The 23,673-nt window shown below is 48.3% G+C and overlaps 1 protein-coding gene across 1 annotated transcript in view; it reads left to right on the top strand.

Moving 5' to 3' along the window:
- The first annotated feature begins 3,187 nt into the window (after nucleotides 1–3,187).
- Nucleotides 3,188–23,673, top strand: part of LOC135889361 (zinc finger protein 93-like) — a 419,634-nt gene continuing 399,148 nt past the window's right edge. The window contains exons 1-4 of the mRNA XM_065417225.1: nucleotides 3,188–3,375; nucleotides 12,426–12,443; nucleotides 15,876–15,958; nucleotides 19,371–19,497. Coding sequence (XP_065273297.1) covers nucleotides 3,300–3,375; nucleotides 12,426–12,443; nucleotides 15,876–15,958; nucleotides 19,371–19,497 — 304 coding nt within the window. The 5' untranslated portion in view covers nucleotides 3,188–3,299. The remainder of the gene's footprint in view (nucleotides 3,376–12,425; nucleotides 12,444–15,875; nucleotides 15,959–19,370; nucleotides 19,498–23,673) is intronic.

Here is a 23,673-nt window from a genome sequence, read left to right as displayed (position 1 = left end):
GGACTAGAGAGCTGGAAATCTCTCTCCCCACTCATTTCTACTACTGCCCCTTTCAGTCTCTCCCAACCAGAGGGGCAGGGAAAGAGGACTGGGGAAGGACAGTCCCATTCCTGGGTGCTTTGGTCTCCCATGGCTGGATGTTCTCCTGGCAATTGCTAATGGAAGGAGAAATGAGGGGGGGCTGTTTGTGCAGAGTCACTTTTTTGCCAGTCCCCAGCACTTTCCCTGAGGTCTTTCAGTTACCTGGAGTCTGTGGCTCAGAATTTGTATTAAGAGAGCCCAGGTCTGCCCCAGGGGGCTAATACCAGCAGGAGAAAGTCATCACCTGGGCTGGGCAGAGACGAACCTTTAATTAAGGTCACATCCCAGCACAGAACCCCCACTGGGGGAGCAGCAGCTGCTAAGCCTGGTCTCCCAGATCGCAATGGGGCTGCAGCCTTTGACCCAAGAAGCTGAAGCCCAATATGCTGAGCAGAGAGGGACAGAGTGTTTGAGCAGCTTCCCTCCTTTAGCTCTCTGGGGAGAGCAGCTAATGAGAGCCCCTCCTCACAGGGAGAATCTCATTTGCCCCACTGTCCATCTGGAGTCACTCCTTGTCTTTCCATATAGTGATTCTGGATTAACAATGGTCTCAATGAAACCAGATTTCAGAAAGCATGAGTCCAGAATGCTGTGGAAGAGGTCATCATGTGGCAGTGCTAACCCCCTTCCCACCTCCCAGATCTAGGAGAAGGACTCGGGGCACAAATTTTCCTATGGAACCGGAAGGTCCTGCAGTTTTCATGAGGGGAGAAAAGAAAAATCTGTGATTTCACCTCACAGTGTTTGATAAGTGGATAGAAAGTTATCACGGTGTCTGGGCGTGGACGGGGAATGCCCCCAGGATTCTGGCACAAGCTGATCAGGGAGAAAGAGCAAGGTCAGGAGCTTGAGATTGAAGGAGGGAAGAAATGATTCTCAAAGGAGAGGGGAAAGATGCTCACTGGGCAATTTAACCCCCTGCAACATCCAGGATGGAGAATGACTCAGGGCAACAAGTTCCCTCCAAGGAAGGAGAAGTTGCTGGGATTAGAAACATGGGGAAGAGCCCCAGACCCAAGAGGATTTTTAATTGACATTTGATAATGACATAGAAGGAGGGAAAACCTGAGATTTGAGATCAATGTCCAGAAATGAAAGAAAAAGGGTGGAAATCTGAGGGATTTTGGATCAATTTTTGCAAATTATAGAGAGGAAAGTGGAAATCAGAAGGATTTTGTACCAGTTGTTGATATGAGGTAAAATCTGAGCATATTTCACATCAATATTTGATATATGAATAAAGTGGAAATGGGCAAAATTTGGAAACATTTTATATCCATGTTCAAGAATCTGAGAAAAGGTGTAAATTGAGATTTTCTTTGTATTTTAAAATTAGAAAGACAGGAAAACTCTCAGGACATATTCAACTAGAATTAGACAACTAGAGACAAAGTGGAGCAAATGTTTAGGGTATTTTATATAAGTCTTTGAGATTGGCAGAGAATACGTGTCACAAACTGTGCAATTGATAACATGAGAGAAAAACACCAAGATCTGAGGAGATTTTATATTGCTATTAACTAAATAGTGGAAAAGGGGGACTGTTTATGTATTGGACAGTCATATAAAATCCAGTCAAACACAAAGTGATGGGCTCCCCCCCCACCACCACCATTCACATGGGCAGCAGGGAGCCCTTTGAGGAGTTCCTTTTAGAGGGCAAGGGAGGGGGAGCCAGAAGGCTCCCTGGATGAAGGAAGGGGGCAGCAGAGGGGGATGGGCAGGTGACTGGCAACTGATGGCTGGGGGCAACTGTGTTGGTAGTTAGGGGGCAGTAACTGGGATTGGGAAACCGGTGTCTGGGCAGTCCCCATGGGGAACACGTGCTCCTCCCTTCCCTACCCTGGCAGAGAACAGGTATCCCATCCCATCCTCACTCCAGGGGCAGCCATGTTTTGGGGAATGACTCAGGGCAACAATTTCCCACTGGGACAAGGACAAATCGCTGCAGATAAAATAGGTGGGGAAAACTGCCACATCGGACAGATTTTAAACTGACATTTCAGAATTAAGGAGAGACCAGGGGGAAATCAGGGGAGACCAGAGAGCTGATCATTTGAGGGGAAAGGGGGGGGGGAATCTCCCCAGATTTTATAGCCACGTGTGAGATACTGAGAAAGAAAAGGGGAAGAACTAGAGGGAATTTGTATCAGTGGGTGAGAGGCAAGTGGCACAAACAGGGAAAGGATCCAATTAACTCCCCTCCCCCCCGCCACTTCTCCCCCTGGGATTTCCTGGCTGCACAGAGACACTTCACCCCCCCACACACACCCGGGGCCGCAACTCCGGCTTCTCCCCTCCCTGCCCGACACCCCCACCTCCCCCCATACCACAGTGTTATATCCTTCAGGGCAACAGTTTTAGGAAGAAATCACTGGAGACACAGAGAGCTGTAAACCTTGAAGCAGCCATTTATTGCCACACACAGAACTAACCAAAAACCAGCTAAAACTGTCGGGACTATCCCCTAATAATCTGACTCAGTTGCCATAGCAACACAAGATTCTATTACTATGACAACCAAATACACAACACACAGGGGACCTCCCCGCCGGGCCCCAGTCTCTGCCCCCCCCCCCCCCGTCCCAGCGGTGCCGGGGGCAGATCCTGCTGCAGCTCCACTGGGGCTGAGGCAGCTCCGAGACTTCTTCCAGGTTCCCCAGGGCAGAGAGTCACTTTCCTGCCCAGCCCCAGTGCTCCTCCCGCCTCCGGGGGCTGGTCCCAACCGGAGAAAGCCCCCCCAGCCGGACACGGAGGGGTTAATGCCAGGCTCCCCCAGCACAGACCCCGGAGAACAGCTGCTGCTCAGCCCGGGTCACACGAAGACAACAGCAGCAGCTTTACTCTCCCGGCCCCACGGGGGCTTGCAACCGCTGAAACCCTCCCTTACCTGAGCTGAAAAGGGCGGAAGTACTTCCCGGAGCAGTCTGGGAGATGTAGTTCCTGACTCTGCAGGTAGCAGAAGTGACGTTGGACAGGGAGGAGGAGGAGAACAGCTACTGAAACCCTCCCTTACTTGACCTGAAGAGGGCGGAAGCGACGTCTGGGGCACGCTGGGAGATGTTCCTGCCCCTCCTGGGAACGGAAGTGACGTTAGACCGGGGAGGAAGAGCCGGGCTGTAAACGCGCGCGGGGTGCTGCGGCTCTGCGTGGCTCGTGCAGGGCCGTTGGAGCCTCTCCCGGAGCCGGAGAAGAGTTTGTGTCTCCCGGCTCTGGGCATGCGCAGATCTGGGGTGGGGGCAGTCACGCATGCGCAGAGGCAGCGCTCATCCGCTGCGGAGCTCCAGCCTCCAGGTACCGGAGCGAGCCCCGGGGGCGGGGCCGGGGCCGGGCGGTGACTCTGCCCCAGTGTCCGTGGTGGGGACCCGGCATCTCGCAGCGCCGGGATCTGCTCCCTGGGGGCAGCGCCCGCGGGGGGCTCGGAGCTGCTGTCCCAGCAGGAGCCCAACGCCCCCGGGCCCGGCCAGGCTCTGCCCTGGGGCCCCACGGAGGGTCCTGGGGGGAGGGGACCAGCCCCCACTGGGGTCCCTGCGTGGGGCTGGGCGGGGGCTGCCGGGCGCGGGGGGGGGGGGGAGACCTGGGAAAGGGGCGGATGGAAAATGTCTGTGCAGCCCGGACATGGCCGGGGGAGGAGAAGAGTAGGTGACCCCCGAGGAGCGGGGAGAGAAAGGGGGGGGCTGAGATCCCCTCGGATTTACCGCTGCCCCCTCCCGTGGGGACCCCCCATCCTCTCCAGCCCTGCCCCCCTTCTCTCTAGAGAGCAACGAGCAACATCCAGGGTGACCCTCCCCTTTTCCCTCAAATCCCTGAGAAGGTCTCTGTTCCCCGCCCCCGATTGTGCCCCATTTTCTCTCCACTTCGCCAATGTCCAGTTCAAATCTCAGGTTTCGGGTGTTCCCCCCCATTTTTACCTGCAGTGATTTGTCCTTGTTTAGGTGGGAAATGGTTCCCCTGAGGGATTTCTGAACTGGGAAGAGGGTTAATGGGCAGAGGCTGGGAGAGCCCTGAGACAGGGACACCTCTGGGCTGGGCTGGGGGGCCTCTCTCTGCTGGCAACAGGGCGTGGAAAGGCCCAGGAAGGGAAGGAAGGAGCAAGCGCCCCCCCTGGATACGGCCCAGCCCCAGGTTTTCCAGTCGTCGCCCCCCCCCCCCCCCCCCGCCATCACCTGCTAGTCACATTCCCAGACCCCACTGCTACCAGTGAGAGACACATTCCTAGCCGGGGGGTCCTTTCTCCAGCTGGGACCCCAAGACACTGCCTGCTAGTCACATTTCCAGACCCTACAGCCAGTGACTTTCTGACTCCAGCCCCACTCCTTTCCCCTGTGAAAGCGACATCAACCACGGCTTCCTGCTGGCCATGTGAATGTGAGGGAAGAAGAATTCATCCCATTCTGTTGTTGATTGAATATCACTGTATAATCCCCTCAAATTCCCCCTCTTTTCTCTTGAACTGTTGAATGGTGACATAAAATCTCCTCAGATATTGGTGTTTCTCTCTTATATTGGCAAATATTTAGTTTGTGCCCCATTTTCTCCTCAGTTCTGATCTCATATCAAATTCTTGAAAAGCTTCCCGCTTTTCTCTCCAGGTGTCTGAGTGAGATCAGGGCTCTTATGGTACTGTGCGTGGCTCAGGCCTTGCCTGAGATCATGTCCCCCAGTGTGCCGGGCACTGCACAAACCCTGACCAAGTTTGGGGCACTCGTTGTGCCAGGAACTGCACAGACGCCTACAGAGAGCAGGGACCTTGTTGTGCAGGGCTCTGCACAGACACTGACCAAGATCAGGGTCCCCATTGTGACAGGTGCTGAACAGACACCAAGGGTATCTCTACCCTGCCATTAAAACCCCCCAGCTGGCCCATGCCACCTGACTCAGGCTCACAGGGCTCAGGCAAAGGGGCTGTTTAAGTGCAGTGTAGATGTCTGGGCTCAAGCTGGAGCCAGGCTGTAGGACCCTGCGAGGTGGGAGGGTGACAGACCTTGGGCTGCAGCCCAAGCCGGAACATCTACACCACAATTAAACAGCCCTGCAGTCTGAGCCGTGTGAGCCCAAGTCAGCGGGCACGGGCCAGCCGCCGGTGTCTAACTGCAGTGTTGACATGCCCACAGTGACAGCGTCCTTGCCACAAAAAGCTCAAAGGCTAAATAGGCAAATGGTGGGAGGCTACTCTCCATTTTAGAGATGGGGAAACTGAAGCTCAGAGAGCTGAAGTAATTTGCTCAAGTTTGCATGGAGAATTTGGGGCAAAACTGGAAGCTGAACCCAGATTGTTTGAATTCTTGCCTCTCCCCTTAGCCCCAAGCCCAGCTTGTGGATGTACAGCGTTCTTTTGGTCTGTGTTTGCATTGCATTGGCTTCCACGGGAGGTTCCACCTACATCTTGTAGGTGTTGTGCTGTGTCGTGTTCTATGCTGAGCTGTTTTGCATGATTCCATTTGGAACTGTGATTGCACCATGTTGTGTTGCATAGTTTTATGGTGCATTGTTTTGCCTCAGCATGTTTGGTGCCTCTGTTGTGTTGGTTTGAGTTGAGCTCTTTTTCATTGTGTAATTTTGTCCTAGGGTGTGTTAGTTAGTATTGTGTTGTTTTCTTTTCCTTTCTATTGTCATTTTATGCTGTGGGTTTCCTTTTTTTTTTTATGAATTGCCTGACATTATGTTGTGGTGGGTTTTATTCTGTATGTTGTGGTTTATACGTATATATTTCATAGCATCATAGAAATGTAGTGCTGGACAGGACCGCAAGATGTTATCAAGTCCAGCTCTCTCTAATGAGGCAGGACCAAGTATATGTAGATTATCTCCGACAGAGGTTTGTCCTACCTGTTCTTAAAAACTTCCAGGGAAAGATACTCCACAGCCACTCTTGTAAGACTATTCCAGAGATTAACTACCTTAGCTCTGGTGACACCCACACAGATTTTAGTGGTGAGCAGTTCTGGAGAGAGAGGAGACCCCAATGAGTGGGCAGCTGGGTAAAGAGACTAAAGTTGGGAGGAGAAATATTGAAGTGTCCAAGGTCACCCAGGCTATCCGTGACAGAGCTAGAAATAGATCCCAGTTCTAGTGCCACCGTACTGCTGTTTTGGGCACTGAAGGTCTCTGCCACACTGGTGTTTTAGGGACTGGTGCAAACCCTTAGTATAGACAGAATTTACAGTAGTGCACTCTGGCACCGGTGCACCATGTCCCTGTTTGAAGGCTTGCAAGGGAAGGGGGGGGGGGAGCACAACAGTGACCTCGCTGAGGCGTGGGGCTGGCTGAACAGTGCCGCTGGTAACAGAGGGGCAGCGGTGAGTGCTGGAGGTATGAGCCAGGAGCACAACCCCACAGGACTGGACACTGACTTCTCCTGACCCATGACACACACCCCCAGCTGTGTGCAGGGACGGCAGCTGAGCTGCCCTGCCAAGACAGCCTGTGCATCAATGGACAAAGCACCTCTTTCTGCAGCCTAATACAATGGGGTCTGGGGACCTTTCCAAGCTGCGGGTGACGGGGCTCTGGAGTTACCAGGGTCTGTTCCTGGCTCTGTCACTGACCTGCTTGGTGACCTTGGGGAAGTCCCAGCCCCTCTCTGTTTTCCTCGTACCCATTGTCTACTTGGATTGTGATCTCTTTGGGGCAAGGACTGTCCCTCTCTGTCTGTGCAGTGCCCAGCACAATGGGGGTACTGATCTCAGTCAGGTTCTCTGCCATGTGCAGCACGATGGGGCTCTGATCCCCATTAGTGTCTGTGCAGCATAAAGCAGCATAAAGAAGTACTAATCCTTTCCTGTGTCTACTGGAAATACCTCATCTGATGCATCCTAGGACTGCATTAACCTTATTAATGCATCCTAGGACTGCATTAATCCTAGGTCTTTCTTTTCTGTCACTTCCAACTGATAAGTCCCCAGTTTATTGCAAAAATTCTTGTTGTTAGTGCAAAATTATGCACTTAGGGACTATTAATTTTCATCCCCTTTTTATTACTCCAGCTTTCAAGGTCATGCAGATCTTCTTGTATGATTTTCCTGTCCTCCTCCATATTGGCAATCCCTCCCAGCTTTGTGTCACACTCCCACTTTTTGTGCCAAGGTCACTAATAAAATTGTTGAATAAGATTGGTTCCAAGACTGATCTCTGAGGAACTCCACTAGTAACCTCCCTCCAGCCTGACAACTCACCGTTCAGTATGACCCCTTGTAGACTCCCCTTTAACCAATTCTTTATTGAACTTTTAGTTCTCATATTAATCCCCATCTTCTCCAATTTAACGAATAGTTTCCCATGTGGAACTGTATCAGAGGGGTAGCCGTGTTAGTCTGAATCTGTAAAAAGCAACAGAGGGTCCTGTGGCACCTTTAAGACTAACAGAAGTATTGGGAGCATAAGCTTTCGTGGGTAAGAACCTCACTTCTTCAGATGCAAGTGATGGAAATCTCCAGAGGCAGGTATAAATCAGTATGGAGATAACGAGGTTAGTTCAATCAGGGAGGGTGAGGTGCTCTGCTAGCAGTTGAGGTGTGAACACCAAGGGAGGAGAAACTGCTTCTGTAGTTGGATAGCCATTCACAGTCTTTGTTTAATCCTGATCTGATGGTGTCAAATTTGCAAATGAACTGGAGCTCAGCAGTTTCTCTTTGGAGTCTGGTCCTGAAGTTTTTTTGCTGTAAGTTGGCTACCTTTACATCTGCTATTGTGTGTCCAGGGAGGTTGAAGTGTTCTCCTACAGGTTTTTGTATATTGCCATTCCTGATATCTGACTTGTGTCCATTTATCCTCTTGCGTAGTGACTGTCCAGTTTGGCCAATGTACATAGCAGAGGGGCATTGCTGGCATATGATGGCATATATAACATTGGTGGACATGCAGGTGAATGAGCCGGTGATGTTGTAGCTGATCTGGTTAGGTCCTGTGATGGTGTTGCTGGTGTAGATATGTGGGCAGAGTTGGCATCGAGGTTTGTTGCATGGGTTGGTTCCTGAGTTAGAGTTGTTATGGTGCGGTGCGTGGTTCCTGGTGAGAACATGCTTAAGGTTGGCGGGTTGTCTGTGGGCGAGGACTGGCCTGCCTCCCAAGGTCTGTGAAAGTGAGGGATCGTTGTCCAGGATGGGCTGTAGATCACTGATGATGCGTTGGAGAGGTTTAAGCTGAGGACTGTAGGTGATGGAAAGTGGAGTTCTGTTGGTTTCTTTTTTGGGCCTGTCTTGTAGCAGGAGGCTTCTGGGTACACGTCTGGCTCTGTTGATTTGTTTCTTTATTTCCTTGTGTGGGTATCGTAGTTTTGAGAATGCTTGGTGAAGATCTTGTAGGTGTTGGTCTCTGTCTGAGGGGTTGGAGCAGATGCGATTGTACCTCAGTGCTTGGCTGTAGACGATGGATCGTGTGGTGTGTCTGGGGTGGAAGCTGGAGGCATGAAGGTAGGCGTAGCGGTCGGTGGGTTTTCGGTATAGGGTGGTGGTAACGTGGCCATCGCTTATTTGTACGGTGGTGTCTAGGAAGTGGACCTCCCGTGTAGATTGGTCCAGGCTGAGGTTGATGGTGGGGTGGAAGCTGTTGAAATCATGGTGGAATTCTTCCAGGGTCTCCTTCCCATGGGTCCAGATGATGAAGATGTCATCAATGTAGCGTAGGTAGAGAAGGGGCGTGAGTGGACGAGAGCTGAGGAAGCGTTGTTCCAGGTCAGCCATAAAAATGTTGGCATATTGTGGGGCCATGCGGGTGCCCATAGCGGTGCCACTGGTCTGGAGGTATATATTGTCACCAAATTTGAAATAATTGTGCGTGAGGATAAAGTCACAGAGCTCAGCAATAAGTTGTGCTGTGTCATCATCAGGGATACTGTTCCTGACAGCTTGTATTCCATCTGTGTGTGGGATGTTTGTGTAGAGAGCCTCTACATCCATGGTGGCTAGGATGGTGTTTTCTGGGAGGTCACCAATGCTTTGTAGTTTTCTCAGGAAATCTGTGGTGTCACGGAGATAGCTGGGAGTGCTGGTGGCGTAGGGTCTGAGTAGGGAGTCCACATATCCAGACAGTCCTTCAGTGAGAGTGACAATGCCCGAGATGATGGGGCGTCCAGGATTTCCAGGTTTGTGGATCTTGGGTAGTAGATAGAATAACCCCGGTCGGGGCTCTAAGGGTATGTTGATTTGTTCCTGTGTTAGTGTAGGGAGTGTCCTGAATAGATGGTGCAGTTTCTTAGTGTATTCCTCAGTGGGATCTGAGGAAAGTGGCCTGTAGAATTTGGTATTGGAGAGTTGTCTGGCAGCCTCCTTCTGGTAGTCAGACCTGTTCATGATGACAACAGCACCTCCTTTATCAGCCTCTTTGATGATAATGTCAGGGTGGTTTCTGAGGCTGTGGATGGCATTGCGTTCTGCACGACTTAGGTTATGTGGAACTGTATCAAATGCCTTACTGACATCCAGATCAGGTTTCTCTGGCATGATCTACCTTTAGTAACACCATGTTTTATTTATTTATAGTGCTGAAGGCTGGAAGGGACTATTAGCACAATAGGCTGAGAATGGCCATGTGGAGGTGGGGGAGGGGATGGCACACGGGAGGCGGGGGAGGGGATGAGGCATTGGAGGTGTATCTGGGATTTGGTTTTGTAGGAGTTCATGTCTCTGCTCCCTTTGGCCGTGGTGCATTCTGTACCAAAGCAGCATGTCAGCAGAGCAAACGCACACACCATAGCTCCGTCTGGAACACACAGCATTCACTGCCAGACAGGCTGGGCGATTTTTCAGGGACCCAGCTTAATATGCCTGGCTTGGGTGGATTCAGTTGGACGGGGGTCTGGGGCTCTGATAGTTTGAGATGTTCCTTTTTGAATAGTCAGTTCTTTCCCTTTATTGTTTTACCCCCACCTATGCCACTCTCTTCTTAACTTGACTTTGGTTATTTCACTTCCAGCTTTTAAATAGGATCTAATAATTGCAAAGCTGAATGAAAGATAAAACAAACCATTTGAATTTTGGCACATAGCTGGTAGAACTATACATAGATGGTCTCCTGTAATTACTTCGTTACCTATAGCATTTTCTGGCGGGGCGGATAAAGCAATGTCAAAGAGACAAATGCACGAAAGGGCTCGTCAGGTGTTTGCTCTCTAAGGAACATGTCACCGGCCAGGGCTTGCAGTCTTTCAGGAGGGGTGCGCTGGATTGTATTTAGGAATCTCAAAATAAAAGGTTAAGACTGCTGGTTCACAATATCCAATGAAATCTTGCAAACAATTATACAAATAGACGCTAATGCTATTAAAACAACATGGTATTAATACTGATTCAAAACTGAAATTAAAATTATGAGATAAATGCACTGCAGCCCCGAAGACACCTGCGTTAATCACTGTCTCTCATACTGGGGCTACTTACATTTCAGGGAATGATTTATCAGTTTTACTGACTCTGGGAGGTGGGAGAGAGGAGAGGCTGAGAGGGAGTTTGCTCCCCACATTCTGTAGGGCCATGTTCAACTCTGGTAACCTCCATGTTACCTCATCCTCCACCCTCCCCCGTGTGTCTGTGATCGTGTGTCAGAGTGTCGTCTTCTGATCATAATGGCACTGGCCTCAGCAGAGCTCCCAGACAGGAGCTACATCATGAGGGGGTTACGGTACTGAGAGTCAAATACATCACAGAGAGGGTATAATTATCCTGAAATGAAGCATTACTGTACAGGAAGTGAAAGAATTCAAATACTTCATTACTTAAATTACGCTTGAAAGGATTGGATTTTTATGAATAAATTGCAGTAAATGTTGATTTCACTGTAAACACACACAGATGAAAAAATATTTATATAGGTAATATACAGAAATGCTTCTGGAGAAAGTCGAGTTTGATTTAAGGATATTTACACTATATTTTGCGTGTGACATTGACAATTTCTCTTTGAACAGTTATATGATTTGGCTTTTGGAATCTCAACATTTACTATTGTTAAATAATTGTTGTCTGATGACCCCCATAACGTCCCACAGCTCTGAACATTGAAATTATAAACATTGAAAAAAGGGCTTAAAAAGAAATATTGATACCATCTATTTAAATTAAAAGAAAGAAATAGACAAAATGAATTTTGTCAAACCCACTTAACAGCAATCACAATATGCTAGGGGATGGAAAGTCACAGCTAAGGCACCCAACCTTAATTCGGCCCTGTAGTGACACCAGGCAATTGCCATAGGGCTACGAATTAGGCATTTTAGTGTATCAAGTTCCAGATTAGATCATACCGATCTGTAAAGACACATGAGATCTTTTCCTCAGGATATCACCTTTACTAGATTAGGGTTTTTTTATTGGTAATTCCCAGAAGTCAATAGATAAATAACATTCTATCAGTTATGAAGTTGCTGTTTCATATTTCTGGGGAGTGTCTATTATTTTGCACAAGGGGCCAGGTCCTTGGAGAGACGGAACCTTGGTTTCATTTTAGCTTGTGCATGCTCAGCAGCTTCTGGAATTTGGTTCAAAGTATTTACATGTTTCCCTGTCCTGTTCTTAAAAGTGCTGCTATAGAAAATGGGGAAGGGCAGGAACTGACTGCAGGATCAGTAGCTGAGTCCCTTAGATATTTATAGCTCATCGGAAGAAGGATGGGGATTGGTGGGAGTCTGGGGATTTAATAATAAACACACAAATATCATTGTTCTTAGGAAATTTTCATCTTCTAATTCCCATAACCCACTAATTATCCCTGGCTGCCCCGGGGAGTCTGGGGAGGGAGTACTAGTAAACTCCTGTGGCCAGTGTGGAACCTAAGGCACAAGGACCTTTCAGTTGCCGGCTCAAAGTCACTCAGAGTGAAATTCACTTCACAGGATAAACCCCTAGTTGCTGGGCTCTGCAGAGGGTGGGGAGGTGAATTCCATTCCCCATTCTTGAGCATGGACCCCCCCTCCAATTCTCACGCCGATCTCAGACACTACCCCAACCTTCCCCTGCAGTGCTGGACCCACTTGATGCTTCCAGAGCCATCTGCCATGGGACCTGGAGGGGACAGAGGCCCAGCTCCAGAAATACTACCGGTGCCCACAGGCCCCATGCTGTGCTGGAGTTGCCCTGACTCTCCAGTCTGCAGATCGGCCTAGCTGTACCCAGCCCGTGCACCCACCACACACAAACTTTGTCACAACGCACATCCCAGGATCGGGAAAGACCATCTGGGGCTGGCTGCAGTCTCCCTTTGCTGCTGTGAGAGGAATGGGGTGGTCCCTTATATAGCATACAAACATACCCGGAGCGGAAGGGAAAAGTAGTTTCTTCCAGGGGATTGAAAATGTTTGATTTAGAGTCCTGAGCTCTGTCTTCTTGTTTGTCTCCTTCTGCCACTTTCAGATCTCTTGGAGAGACAAGGTAGGTGAGTTAATTTTTTAGAACCAATTAAAAATACCTCTTTGATATCTTGGGACCAACATGGCTACAACAACTCTTTTCCCTTTGTACCCCCTCCCACTCTCACCCACCCTCAGCTGAGACTGTCCCATGTGATGGGAGAATAAGGGTTCAGTCCTGTAACTGGATTGGGTCTTGCCAGCACTGATGGGAGTGAAAGCCGGGTGTGAGTTACTCATGTGGGAATTCTGTGCCACTGCGTATGCACAGAATTCATGTCCAGCGCCGACTTTTTTTTTTTTTTTTTGCATGAAGAAAATAAATTCTGCCCGAGAAGTGCTGCAGTTCTGCCTTTCATCCACCCTGTCGCACCAGAACAGCCAACAGACAGCTGGGTTGATCTTGGTGGGAAATTGTTGCCCCGAGCTATACCCCAAATAGGAAGAGAGTTACTGGGTGCAACTTGGAAGAGTCCTGAGACATGGCTGCCTCTCGGGGTGGGGAGAGGGTGGTCATTGTCTACTCGCAAGAGGGTGTGGAAAGGGCACAGGAGGAGCAAGTGTCCCCTATGGAGACTGCCCAGCCCCAGGTTATCCAGTCTCAGATACTTCTTCCCCCACACCATACCCCAAACCTCTTCACCTCTCCAACCATCAGTTGCCAGTCTTCCCTCACTGCTCCCCCTTCCTGACTGGCAGAGAACCTCTAAGCCAGTAGTGTGTCAGGGCTCAACCCTTTGGCTGAGTCCTTGGGGCATTTTCTTCCTCTCTCAGGGTAGTACCATGCCAGAGGGGCCCCACAAATCTACATTGCTTAGGCTTTGGCTTCAGCCCCCTGCGCTGGGACTTCAGCTTTCTGCCCTGGGCCTCAGCGAGTCTAATGCTGGCCTTGCTTGGTGGCCCCCCTGAAACCTGCTAGTGGCCTCCCAGCGGGCCCCAGACACCTGGTTGAGAACCACTGCCTTACACCACAAATCACAGCAATGTTCAGGTTACTGCCCGTCATAGAATCATAGAATATCAGGGTTGGAAGGGACCTCAGGAGGTCATCTAGTCCAACCCCCTGCTCAAAGCAGGACCAATCCTCAACTAAATCATCCCAGCCAGGGCTTTGTCAAGCCTGACCTTGTCCCAAAGGACCAGTAACTTACTTGGGTCAATTGAATCTTAGATCTCACATCAAAGACAATGTTTGTAGCCAGTCCTTTAATAACCTGTATTAAGACTTATTTAAGAGGAAAGGAGAGTTGTTTACAAAGTTAAAGCAGGTAATCATATAGCTGCAGAAAAGTTACAGTCTTAAATTTCAAAAGGTAAAAGAAGCTTCTATAATAAGTAAGCTCTGTCTTCCTTAGGACTAACCCAGGCTAATCAGCTGGGGAACTCTTGCTTATGCCTAGAAACTTTGCCCCCTAGAGTCCAAGCAGCATACAGATAATCAGTTCCTTCTGAATGGGGTTTTTTATCGCCTTCCTGCCATGTGCTCTGAGCTGCAAACTCAGCTAATGGGAAGTCAAGAGCACAACAACAGTCTTTTGTCTTCTTTAACATCCCATAATAGTCTATTTGGTGTTGATGGACCTTTCCTGCCAGGTAGCATGCAGTGCATTCTGTTGCCAATCAGCACTTCACATAGGTAAAGCCTCTCTCCTGTCTGGTGATTTACATAGCCAGAGAAGCTCACAATGCAACTAGTCAGATATTAATCCAGGCAGGAATTCACAAGCATTCAATAAAGTCTAAACACTAAACACATTCTTATAATTCTAATACCTGTTTTAACAATAGTAACACAGGTGAGCCAGACTTGATTCCAGCTATGCATTTGTGCATGTTCAATTAAGACATGGGGGCTTTTGCAAGAGCTAACACTTCATCTGCCGGTGTCACAGGCAGGATGGGCAGGGATGGTGTCTCTAGCCTCTGTTTGCCAGAAGCTGGGAATGGGTGACAGGGGATGGATCACTTGATGATTTCCTGTTCTGTTCATTCCCTCTGAAGCACCTGGCATTGGCCACTGAGCTAGATGGACCATTCTTATGCTCTTATGTTCACAGTCTCTCTCAGGAGTATCTACTCATTTGGACTCACTGGGGAGCCACAGAAAGAAACAAGGTGTGCTGAGGCAAGAAGGCCCAGTCTCAGAGCCCCCGGGGTCATGCTTGCCAAAAGCTAAAACTAGGCCCAACCCATGAAAGGAGGCGCTCCCAGGAGAGACTGTATAAAGGCTGGAGCATCAAACAACTTTGTAAACCTGAGACAGCTGCCTTGGGGACAATGAGAGGGAGAATTCCCCAAACTGACTCCTTTGATTCTGCTTTTCTCTGGCCTTTGCTTCATAGAATCATAGAACTGGAAGGGACCTCGAGAGGTCATCTAGTCCAGTCCCCTGCACTCAAGGCAGGACTAAGTATTATCTTCTAAACCATCCCTGACAGGTGTTTGTCCATCTTGCTCTTAAAACTCCCAAATGATGGAGATTCCACAACCTCCCTAGGCAATTTATTCCAATGTTTAACCACTCTGACAGGAAGTTTTTTCTAATATCCAACCTAAACAGTCCTTGCTGCAATTTTAGCCCATTGCTTCTTGTCCTATCCTCAGAGGTTAGGAAGAACAATTTTTCTTCCTCCTCCTTGTTAGAACCTTTTATGTACTTGAAAACTACTATCATGTCTCCTTTCAGTCTTCTCTTCTCCAGACTAAACAAACCCAATATTTTTGATCATCCCTCACAGGTCATGTTTTCTAGACCTTTAATCATTTTTGTTGCTCTTCTCTGGACTTTCTCCAATTTGTCCACATATTTCCTGAAATGTGGCGCCCAGAACTGGACACAGTTCTCCAGTAGAGGCCTAATCAGCTCGGAGTAGAGCAGAAGAATTACTTCTCGTGTCTTGCTTATAATACCCATGTTAATACATCCCAGAATGATTTTTGCTTTTTTTGCAACAGTGTTACACTGTTGACTCATATTTAGCTTGTGATCCACTTTGACCCCCAGATCCCTTTCTGCAGTACTCCTCCCTAAGAAATCATTTCTTATTTTGTATGTGTGCAACTGATTGTTCCTTCCTAAGTGGAGTACTTTGCATTTGTCCTTATTGAATTTCATCCTATTTACTTCAGATCATTTCTTCAGTTTGTCCAGATCATTTTGAATTTTAATCCTACCCTCCAAAGCACTTGCAACTCCTCCCAGCTTGGTATCATCCGCAAACTTTATAAGTGTAACGGAGAGATTCTGTTACTGGGAGGGTTTCACCATGTCTCAGAGGATTACACTCTGGTAGGAGGGGGCTAGGCCTGTACTGGAATAAGGTCACTCTTTGCTTCACAGTGTGGCAGAACCTAGAATGTCCATTAGCAGGGGAAAATCCTGGGGGGAATTGGCATGTAGAATGGACAAAAGCCCCATCTGAATTCTCTCACATTGCCCTTCTCGCCCTGTCAGGCTACAGAATAACGTCCACATTTCGCTCCAGAACATCCCGTCCTCCCAAGAGGAAGGAAATGGCTGCAATGGAGCTGGCTCAGGTAAGGGATTATCAGGGAGCTGGTGGTGGATTCTGCTTGGAGGGAGAGGAGCAGTAAATGCATAGGATGGTGGGAGCTGCTTGAGGTGGTGGGAGGCAGGAAATATCTAGGGTGGAGAAAGGGAGGGGACAGGATGTGACAAACCTGTTGAGACTTGTGTAAAGCTAGAAATCCCTTTACCCTGGGTCCAGCACTTCCCCCAGTTCAGTCTTTGTTCTTCAGGTGCTTTCAGGAGTTCTCTTGTGTGGGGAATGAGGCCAAGAGATGATGTCACACCCCACCTTATGTAGCTTTTCCATATGGCGGAACCCCTTTTTTTCCAAACTGAGTTTGCAGTCCAGTTTGTGCAAAAATACAGGTACCAAAATGAAGTTCAGTGTCACGTGGTCTGGTCACATGTCCTAGCATGCCCTGCTGAGTCATAGTAGCCATGACTCATAGGCTGGCTGAAACATTCACAGGAAGGCTAAGCTCTTCCACGGTCCATTGTCTTTGTTGATGAGCCATCAGCACTGTCTGGCTTCTTCATTGTTGTACCCGAAAGGCTAGTTGTGGGTGTTACCCAGAGTAAGCACATTTGAAATACAGATACATAGTCAATATCCATAACTTCAGATACAAACATGTTCCACGCACACAAATAGGATAATCCTATTCAGCAAATCATAACTTTTCCAATGACACCGAACATGATGCATCTTGCACATAATGCATCATAATTCTGTCCTAATCCTATTATAATCAAACCACTATGCTGAATATGGGGTGTAGTGTCAGATAGGGCCTAATTTCAAGGCACAGGAGTTGGGAATGGAACGTCCCCTCTTTGTGGAACAGGAAATAGCCCTCCAGCCAGGGCTGGGGAAACTTCCTAGACTCCTACTGCTGGAGCCTGAATCTATTGACACTTCATTAGTTACCCCCACCCCCAATCTTTGTGGGAACTGCAAACTTTATCAGTGATGATTTTATATTCTCTCCTAGGTCATTGATAAGAATGTTAATACCACAGGGCCAAGATCCAATCCTTGCGGGAACCCGCTAGAAATAAATCCACTCGACCATGGTTCCCCATTTACAATCCCAGTTTTTAATCTATTTAATGTATGCTGTGTTTATTTTGTATCATTCTAGTGTTTTAGTCAAAATATTGTGCTGTACCAAGTCATATGCCTTACAGAAGTCTAGGTATATTACATCAGTACTATTAGCTGCAACCAAACTTTTGATCTCATCCAATAAGGATATCCAGTTAGTTTGATAGGATCTATTTTTTTTTAACCCTTGGTAATGGGTACTAATTATATTACCCTCTTTTAATTCTTTATTAATGAAATCCAGTATTGACTGCTCCATTATCTTGTGCAGTATCGATGTCAGACTGACACTCCTGTAATTAGCTGGGTCATCTCTTTTACACCTTTTAAATATTGGTACAGCATTAGCTTTATTCCAGTCTTCTGAAATTTCCCCAGTGATCCAAGTCCTAATTAAAATCAACGTTAAGAGTCCACCACGCTCCTCCACCAGGCCTTTTAAATCTCTTGGATATAAGTTATCTGGACCCGCTGATTTAAACATGTCTAACTTTAATTGCTGCTGTTTTACGTCCTCATGAGTTCTTGTTGGAATGGAAAGAGTGTCGTCGTCAACATCTTATGATATGAGTACAACATCTGTTTTTCTCCAAATCAAGGAGAGAAATATTTATTGAACACTTTTACATCTTCTGCATTTTTTTTTTTTTTTATTATTCTGCCATTTCCATCTAGTAATTTCCCACTACCGTTGTTAGGATTAATTTTGTACTTAATATACTTTTAAAAACTTCCTTCTTATTTTCATTGATTGGTCGTTGATTTCTGATAGCTTCCCTTACCAATTTTCTACAATTCTGACCTTCTAACTTCTATTCTTTACTTTTGACTTCCCCTTTCTTCCATATATTTTATTTGGAGAGTGTTGGGATTCCTACCAGGGAGCCACCAGCAGGGTACAGAGACAGCCCCATCTCTTTTATATCAAGCTCTGTGTGACTCTGCACTCTATATGATTTTATGAAAATATGCTAATGTAACTGGAATATGATTCATGCAAAAGGTCCCTTTTAAGGTATCATTACAAAGCTTATAATCTATTGAGTAGAATTCTACTAATCATCCTATTTGTATAAATGTACCACTCTTGTATCTGAAACTAGAAATATGAAATATAACTGAGGGCGTATTGTAATTATGCAAAGTGTGGGCCATTAATGGTGGTTTGGAATCTTGATGACTCCCATTAACCCAGACAATTGACTGCAGATGGCTCTGTTTTACCTGAAATTCCTGTATACATGTGTGCTGGCAAGTGTGTAATGAAGTCTTACAGTGACGTGATCATGTCACCTGAACTGGAATTCATCTTTAACCTGGTGCTTTTCCATTGAGAAGGTGGGGTGGGGGTAACCCAGAGGGACAAAGGATTCCTGCCTTATTCAAAAGATATATTAGTGGGTGGAACAGAGAAAAGTGAGAGCCATCATGAGGAATTCCCTAGCTACCACCTGAGCTGGAGCAAGGGCTGTACCAGGGGAAAGGATTGTGCCCAGACTGTGAAAGAAACGTATTGAAATATCTCTGAGGGTGAGATCTTATCTGTATTCAGTTTCTTACTGTATTAGACATAGACTTGCGTATTTTATTTTACTTGGTAATTCACTTTGTTCTGTCTGTTACTACTTGGAACCACTTACATCCTACTTTCTGTATTTAATAAAATCACTTTTTACTTATTAATTATCCCAGAGTATGTATTAATACTTGGGGGTGGGAGTAGGGGGCAAACAGCTGTGCATATCTCTCTATCAGTGTTATAGAGGGCAAACGATTCATGAGTTTACCCTGTATAAGCTTTATACACGGTAAAACGGATTTATTTGGGTTTAGCCCCCATTGGGAGTTGAGCATCTGAGTGTTAAAGACAAGAACACTTCTGTAAGCTGCTTCCAGTTAAGTCTGCAGCTTTGGGGCAAGTAATTCAGACCCTGGGTCTGTGTTGGAGCAGACGGGCATGTCTGGCTCAGCAAGACAGGGTGCTGGGTTCCCGAGCTGGAAGGGAAAGCAGGGACAGAAGTAGTCTTGGCACATCACTTGGCAGTTGCCAAGGGGGTTTCTGTGATTCAACCCGTCACACTCTGGCTAGTAGGTATGTGATAAATGTGAAGACCCTGCCTCCGTCTGTCAGCTGGGAGACACATACGTTCTCTCTTTCTACCCTCTGATGCCTCCTGGCTGCTTTAAGCAAGATGGGGTGGGACTCTGTTAACATGTGCCTTCCAGAGCTTCCATTTACCTGTTGCTGCTGTTCCGTGAATAGTGGGGTGTGATTGGGGCAGCAGGTACTGAGTGTTGGACTCTTGCTCTTTCAGGGGCCAGTGACTTTTGAGGAGGTGGCTGTGTATTTCACCAGTGGAGAGGGGGCTCTGCTGGACCCCACTCAGAGAGACCTCTACAGGGAAGTCATGCAGGAGAACTATGAGACGGTGGTCTTTCTGGGTAAGGAGTCCTGTCCCCTCAGTTATTAGAAGCTGTGGGGTCTCTAAAGAACCTGAGTAGTAATAACTTTATTCGTCATACAAGTTTTGACAAGTTTCCTCGCCCCCTCCCCCTTTTTTCCCCCTTATCTCCCACTCTCTAGAATAATTTTTGGACATGTGCCTTTTTGGTGCCGTCAGTCATATTAGAATTGCATTTAATATATCCTTATTGGATACATTAATAACTACATTAATAACAAGAGCTTTCATGCCTTTTCCTCATTTTAAGAGGAAAATATGCTGCCTGTAGAATTCTAAATTGAGTAAATAGCTGTATGACATATGCATGACTTGTGTGACAGTAAGATGAACTCTTCTTTTGATAGGAGAGCACATAATGTTGCCATTCAGGACCCCACGGGAGAAGGGAGAACAGAGCTGTGGGAGGGGAGGAGAAGGGATGGAGTAGATAATTCTGGGGTGCCAGGACATGGGGAGGGTGTGTTCAGGATTAGAGCTAAGAAGCAGCAGGGAGGGATGAGGTAGTGAGAGACAAGGAGGAAATAGAATAAGCTCCCAAGGTGCCAGGAGGTGGTGCTGGCTGAGAGTATCGGGAAGAAGGGAAGAGGAGTGTGGAGGAAGGGCACCCAGGAAGTGGACTGGGTGGGTCAGTAGGAGGGAGAAGAGGTTTGGGGATCTAGCGCTGTGGGGGATCCCAGACCTTTAACCCCAAATCCCTACCCAAGCCTTGTTGCTTTAGAGCAGGGGTCTCAAACTCAAATGACCACGAGGGCCACATGAGGACTAGTGCATTGGCCCGAGGGCCGCATCACTGACACCCCCGCTTGCTGGGCCCGGCCCCGCCCCCATTCCACCCCTTCCATGAGGCCCTGACCCTACCCCGTTTCTTCTCCACCTCCTCCCTTGAGCGTGCTCCTCCCCTCTCCCTCCTGGAAAGTGCTAAGCGTTATACAGAGCATACAGATCAGTGCTGCTCCTACAACAAGTCATTTCCAAGTGGTTTTAATAAAATATATACACTCAGTAATGCACCTCACTCAAAGGACAAAACACACACTTAGTTAGATTTACTTCTGTTAAAGCCCCCCCACTGCACTGGGCTGCACCACCACTCCACCCCTGCTCTGCCTCTTCCAGGGGTGGCAGGTTTGTAGAAATTTTGGTGGTGCCCAGAACCTGCCCTCCACCCCTACCTGCCTAAGGCTCTGGGAGGGAGTTTGGGTGGGGGAGGGGGCCTGCGGTGCAGGCTCTGGGATGGAGTTTGGGTGCTGGGTGCAGGCTCCGGGCTGGGGCAGGGGGTGGGGTGTAGACTCTGGGATGGAGTTTAGGGATAGGAGAGGGTGCAGGGGTGAGGGCTGTGGGACTGGGGATGAGGGGCTCGGGGCATTGGAGAGGCTCAGGACTAAGGCAGAAGGGCAGGGGAAGGGCAGCCTGCCCTGGCCCTAGTGGAGGGGGACACTAGGACCCTGCGGCAGCAGGTGATGCTGGAAGCCGGCAGAGTGGAGCGGAGTCAGCATGAGCTGCAGGCTCGGGGGCAGTAAGTGAGCCCGGGGGACACTTGGGGGAGGCGTGTGGGGGCGGCAGGCAGGGCCGGGGCAGAGACACGGCCCCAAACATTGGGGAGCAGCAAGCAGGAAGCTTAGCTGCCACATAAAATAACTCGGGAAGTAACTGGGGGGGGAGGGGCAGGGAGCTTGGCGGGCCACAGGGAAGAGCCGCGTGTTTGAGACCCCTGCTTTAGAGCCTACACTCCAGTTTTATTTCTGTTCAGTTTCACTTCATTATACATTTTTTCCTCAAATATTATTTTATTTATTTTATTATTACCTCTTGACCTCCCTCTCCCACTCATTACCCCCCTCCCCATATAACCTCCCCATCCCTATGCACAGCGACCCGGCCACTGATCCTGAGTCCTTGCTGCATTCCTCCCTCCCATAGCAGGGCCACTACCCAGGCACAAATGGGCACTTTGTTGATGATGTCACAGGGTGGTAGTGTAGCCTGTACAATTTTTACACCTATAAGATTATGTATTGGGGTAAAACTTGCCCTTGCACATGGCTGCTCAAAGTTAATTGAGAAGATGGAATTTGGTGAAACACACAGAAACTTGATTTAATACGGACAGTTAAAATTGAAATCATAGGCAAGGATCAATACACGTAATGATTAGACTAAGGGTATGTCTACACTACAAAATTAGGTCAATTTTATAGAAGTTGATCTTTAGAAAGCGATTTTATACAGTTGATTGTGTATGTCCCCACTAAGCGTGGTAGGTCGGCAGAGTGCATCCTCAATACTGTGGCTAGCATCAACTCACAGAGTGGCGCACTGCGGGTAGCTATCCCACAGTCCCCGCTGCCCATTGGAATTCTGGGTTAAGCTTCCAATGCCTGATGGGGCAAAAACATCATCGTGGATGGTTTTGGGTACATGTCATCAGTCTCCCCTTCCTCCCTCCCTCCCTCCTTGAAAGCAATGGCAAACAATCGTTTTGCACCTTTTTTCCTGGGTTACCCATGCAGACGCCATAGGAAGGCAAGCATGTAGCTCGCTCAGCTTAGCGGTGCTGCTGTTAGCATTGTAAACACCTCACACATTATCCTGCAGTATGTGCAGAACCTGGCTAGGAGACGCCAGCATGAGGATGATTGTGAGGAGGATATGGACACAGACGTTCCTGAAAGCACGGGATGTGGTAATTGGGACATCATGGTGGCAGTGGGCAGGTTGATACAGTGGAACACCGATTCTGGGCCCAGCAAACAATCGCAGACTGGTGGGACCGCATTGTGTTGCAGGTATGGGATGATTCCCAGTGGCTGCAAAACTTTCACATGTGTACGGTCACTTTCATGGAACTTTGTGAGTTGCTTTCCCAAGCCCTAAAGCGCAGGAATATCAAGATGAGACCTGCCCTGACAGTTGAGAAGCGAGTGGCGATAGCTCTGTGGAAGCTTGCAATGCCTGACTGCTACCGGTCAGTCGGGGAATCAATTCGGAGTGGTGAAATCTACCGGGGGGGGCTGCTGTGATCCAAGTAGCCAAAGCAATCAGTGACCTTCTGCTAGCAAGGATAGTGACTCTGGGAAATGTGCAGGTCATAGTGGATGGCTTTGCTGCAATGGGGTTCCCTAACTGTAGTGGGGCGATAGACGGAACGCATATCCCTATCTTGACAACGGACCACCTTGCCAACCAGTACATAAACCACAAGGGGTACTTCTCAATGGTGCTGCAAGCACTGGTGGATCACAAGGGACATTTCACCGACATCAACGTGGGATGGCCGGGAAAGGTGCATGATGCTTGCATCTTTAGGAACTCCAGGCTGCTCGAAGAGCTGCAAGACGGGACTTACTTCCCAGACCAGAAAATTACCGTTGGGGATGTTGAAATACCAATAGTTAGCCTTGGGGACCCAGCCTACCCCTTGCTCCCATGGCTCTTGAAGCCATACACAGGCAGCCTGGACAGTAGTCAGGAGCAGTTCAACTATAGGCTGAGCAAGTGCAGAATGGAGGTAGAATGTGCCTTTGGACTTCTAAAAGCACGCTGGTGCTGTTTACTGACTCGGTTAGACCTCAGCGCAACCAATATTCCCATTGTTATTGCTGCTTGCTGTGTGCTTCATAATATCTGTGAGAGTAAGGGGGAGATGTTTATGGCAGGGTGGGAGGTTGACGTAAATCGTCTGGTGGCCAATTTTGAACAGCCAGACACCAGGGCGATTAGAAGAGCACAGCTAGGCACACTGCGCATCAGAGAAGCTTTGAAAACCAGTTTCATGACTGGCCAGGCTACGGTGTCACAGTTGTGTGCATTTCTCCTTGATGCTAAATCGCCCCCTTTGTTGAATTTACTTCCCTGTAAGCCAATCCCCCTCCCCCCTTCGACCACAGCTGACAAAGGAAATAAAGTCCCTATTGTTTTGAATCCATGCATTCTTTATTTATTTAAAAAAAAAAAAAAGAGAGAGATCATTGACAAAGTAGCCTGGGTGGGGTGGGGGAGGAGGGAAGGACAAGGCCACATTGCTTATTGTAGCCACACTACAAATCAAAACTGTTTGAATGACAGCCTTCTGTTGCTTGGGCCATCCTCTGGAGTGGAGTGGCTGGGTGCCCGGAGCCTCACCCCGCATTCTTGGGTGTCTGGGTGAGGAGGA

This window comes from Emys orbicularis, chromosome 15, assembly GCF_028017835.1.
Source record: "Emys orbicularis isolate rEmyOrb1 chromosome 15, rEmyOrb1.hap1, whole genome shotgun sequence".
Classification (NCBI taxonomy): Eukaryota; Metazoa; Chordata; order Testudines; family Emydidae; genus Emys; species Emys orbicularis.
Note: the sequence above shows the minus strand (reverse complement) of the source record. Positions and strands in the feature narration are given on the sequence as shown.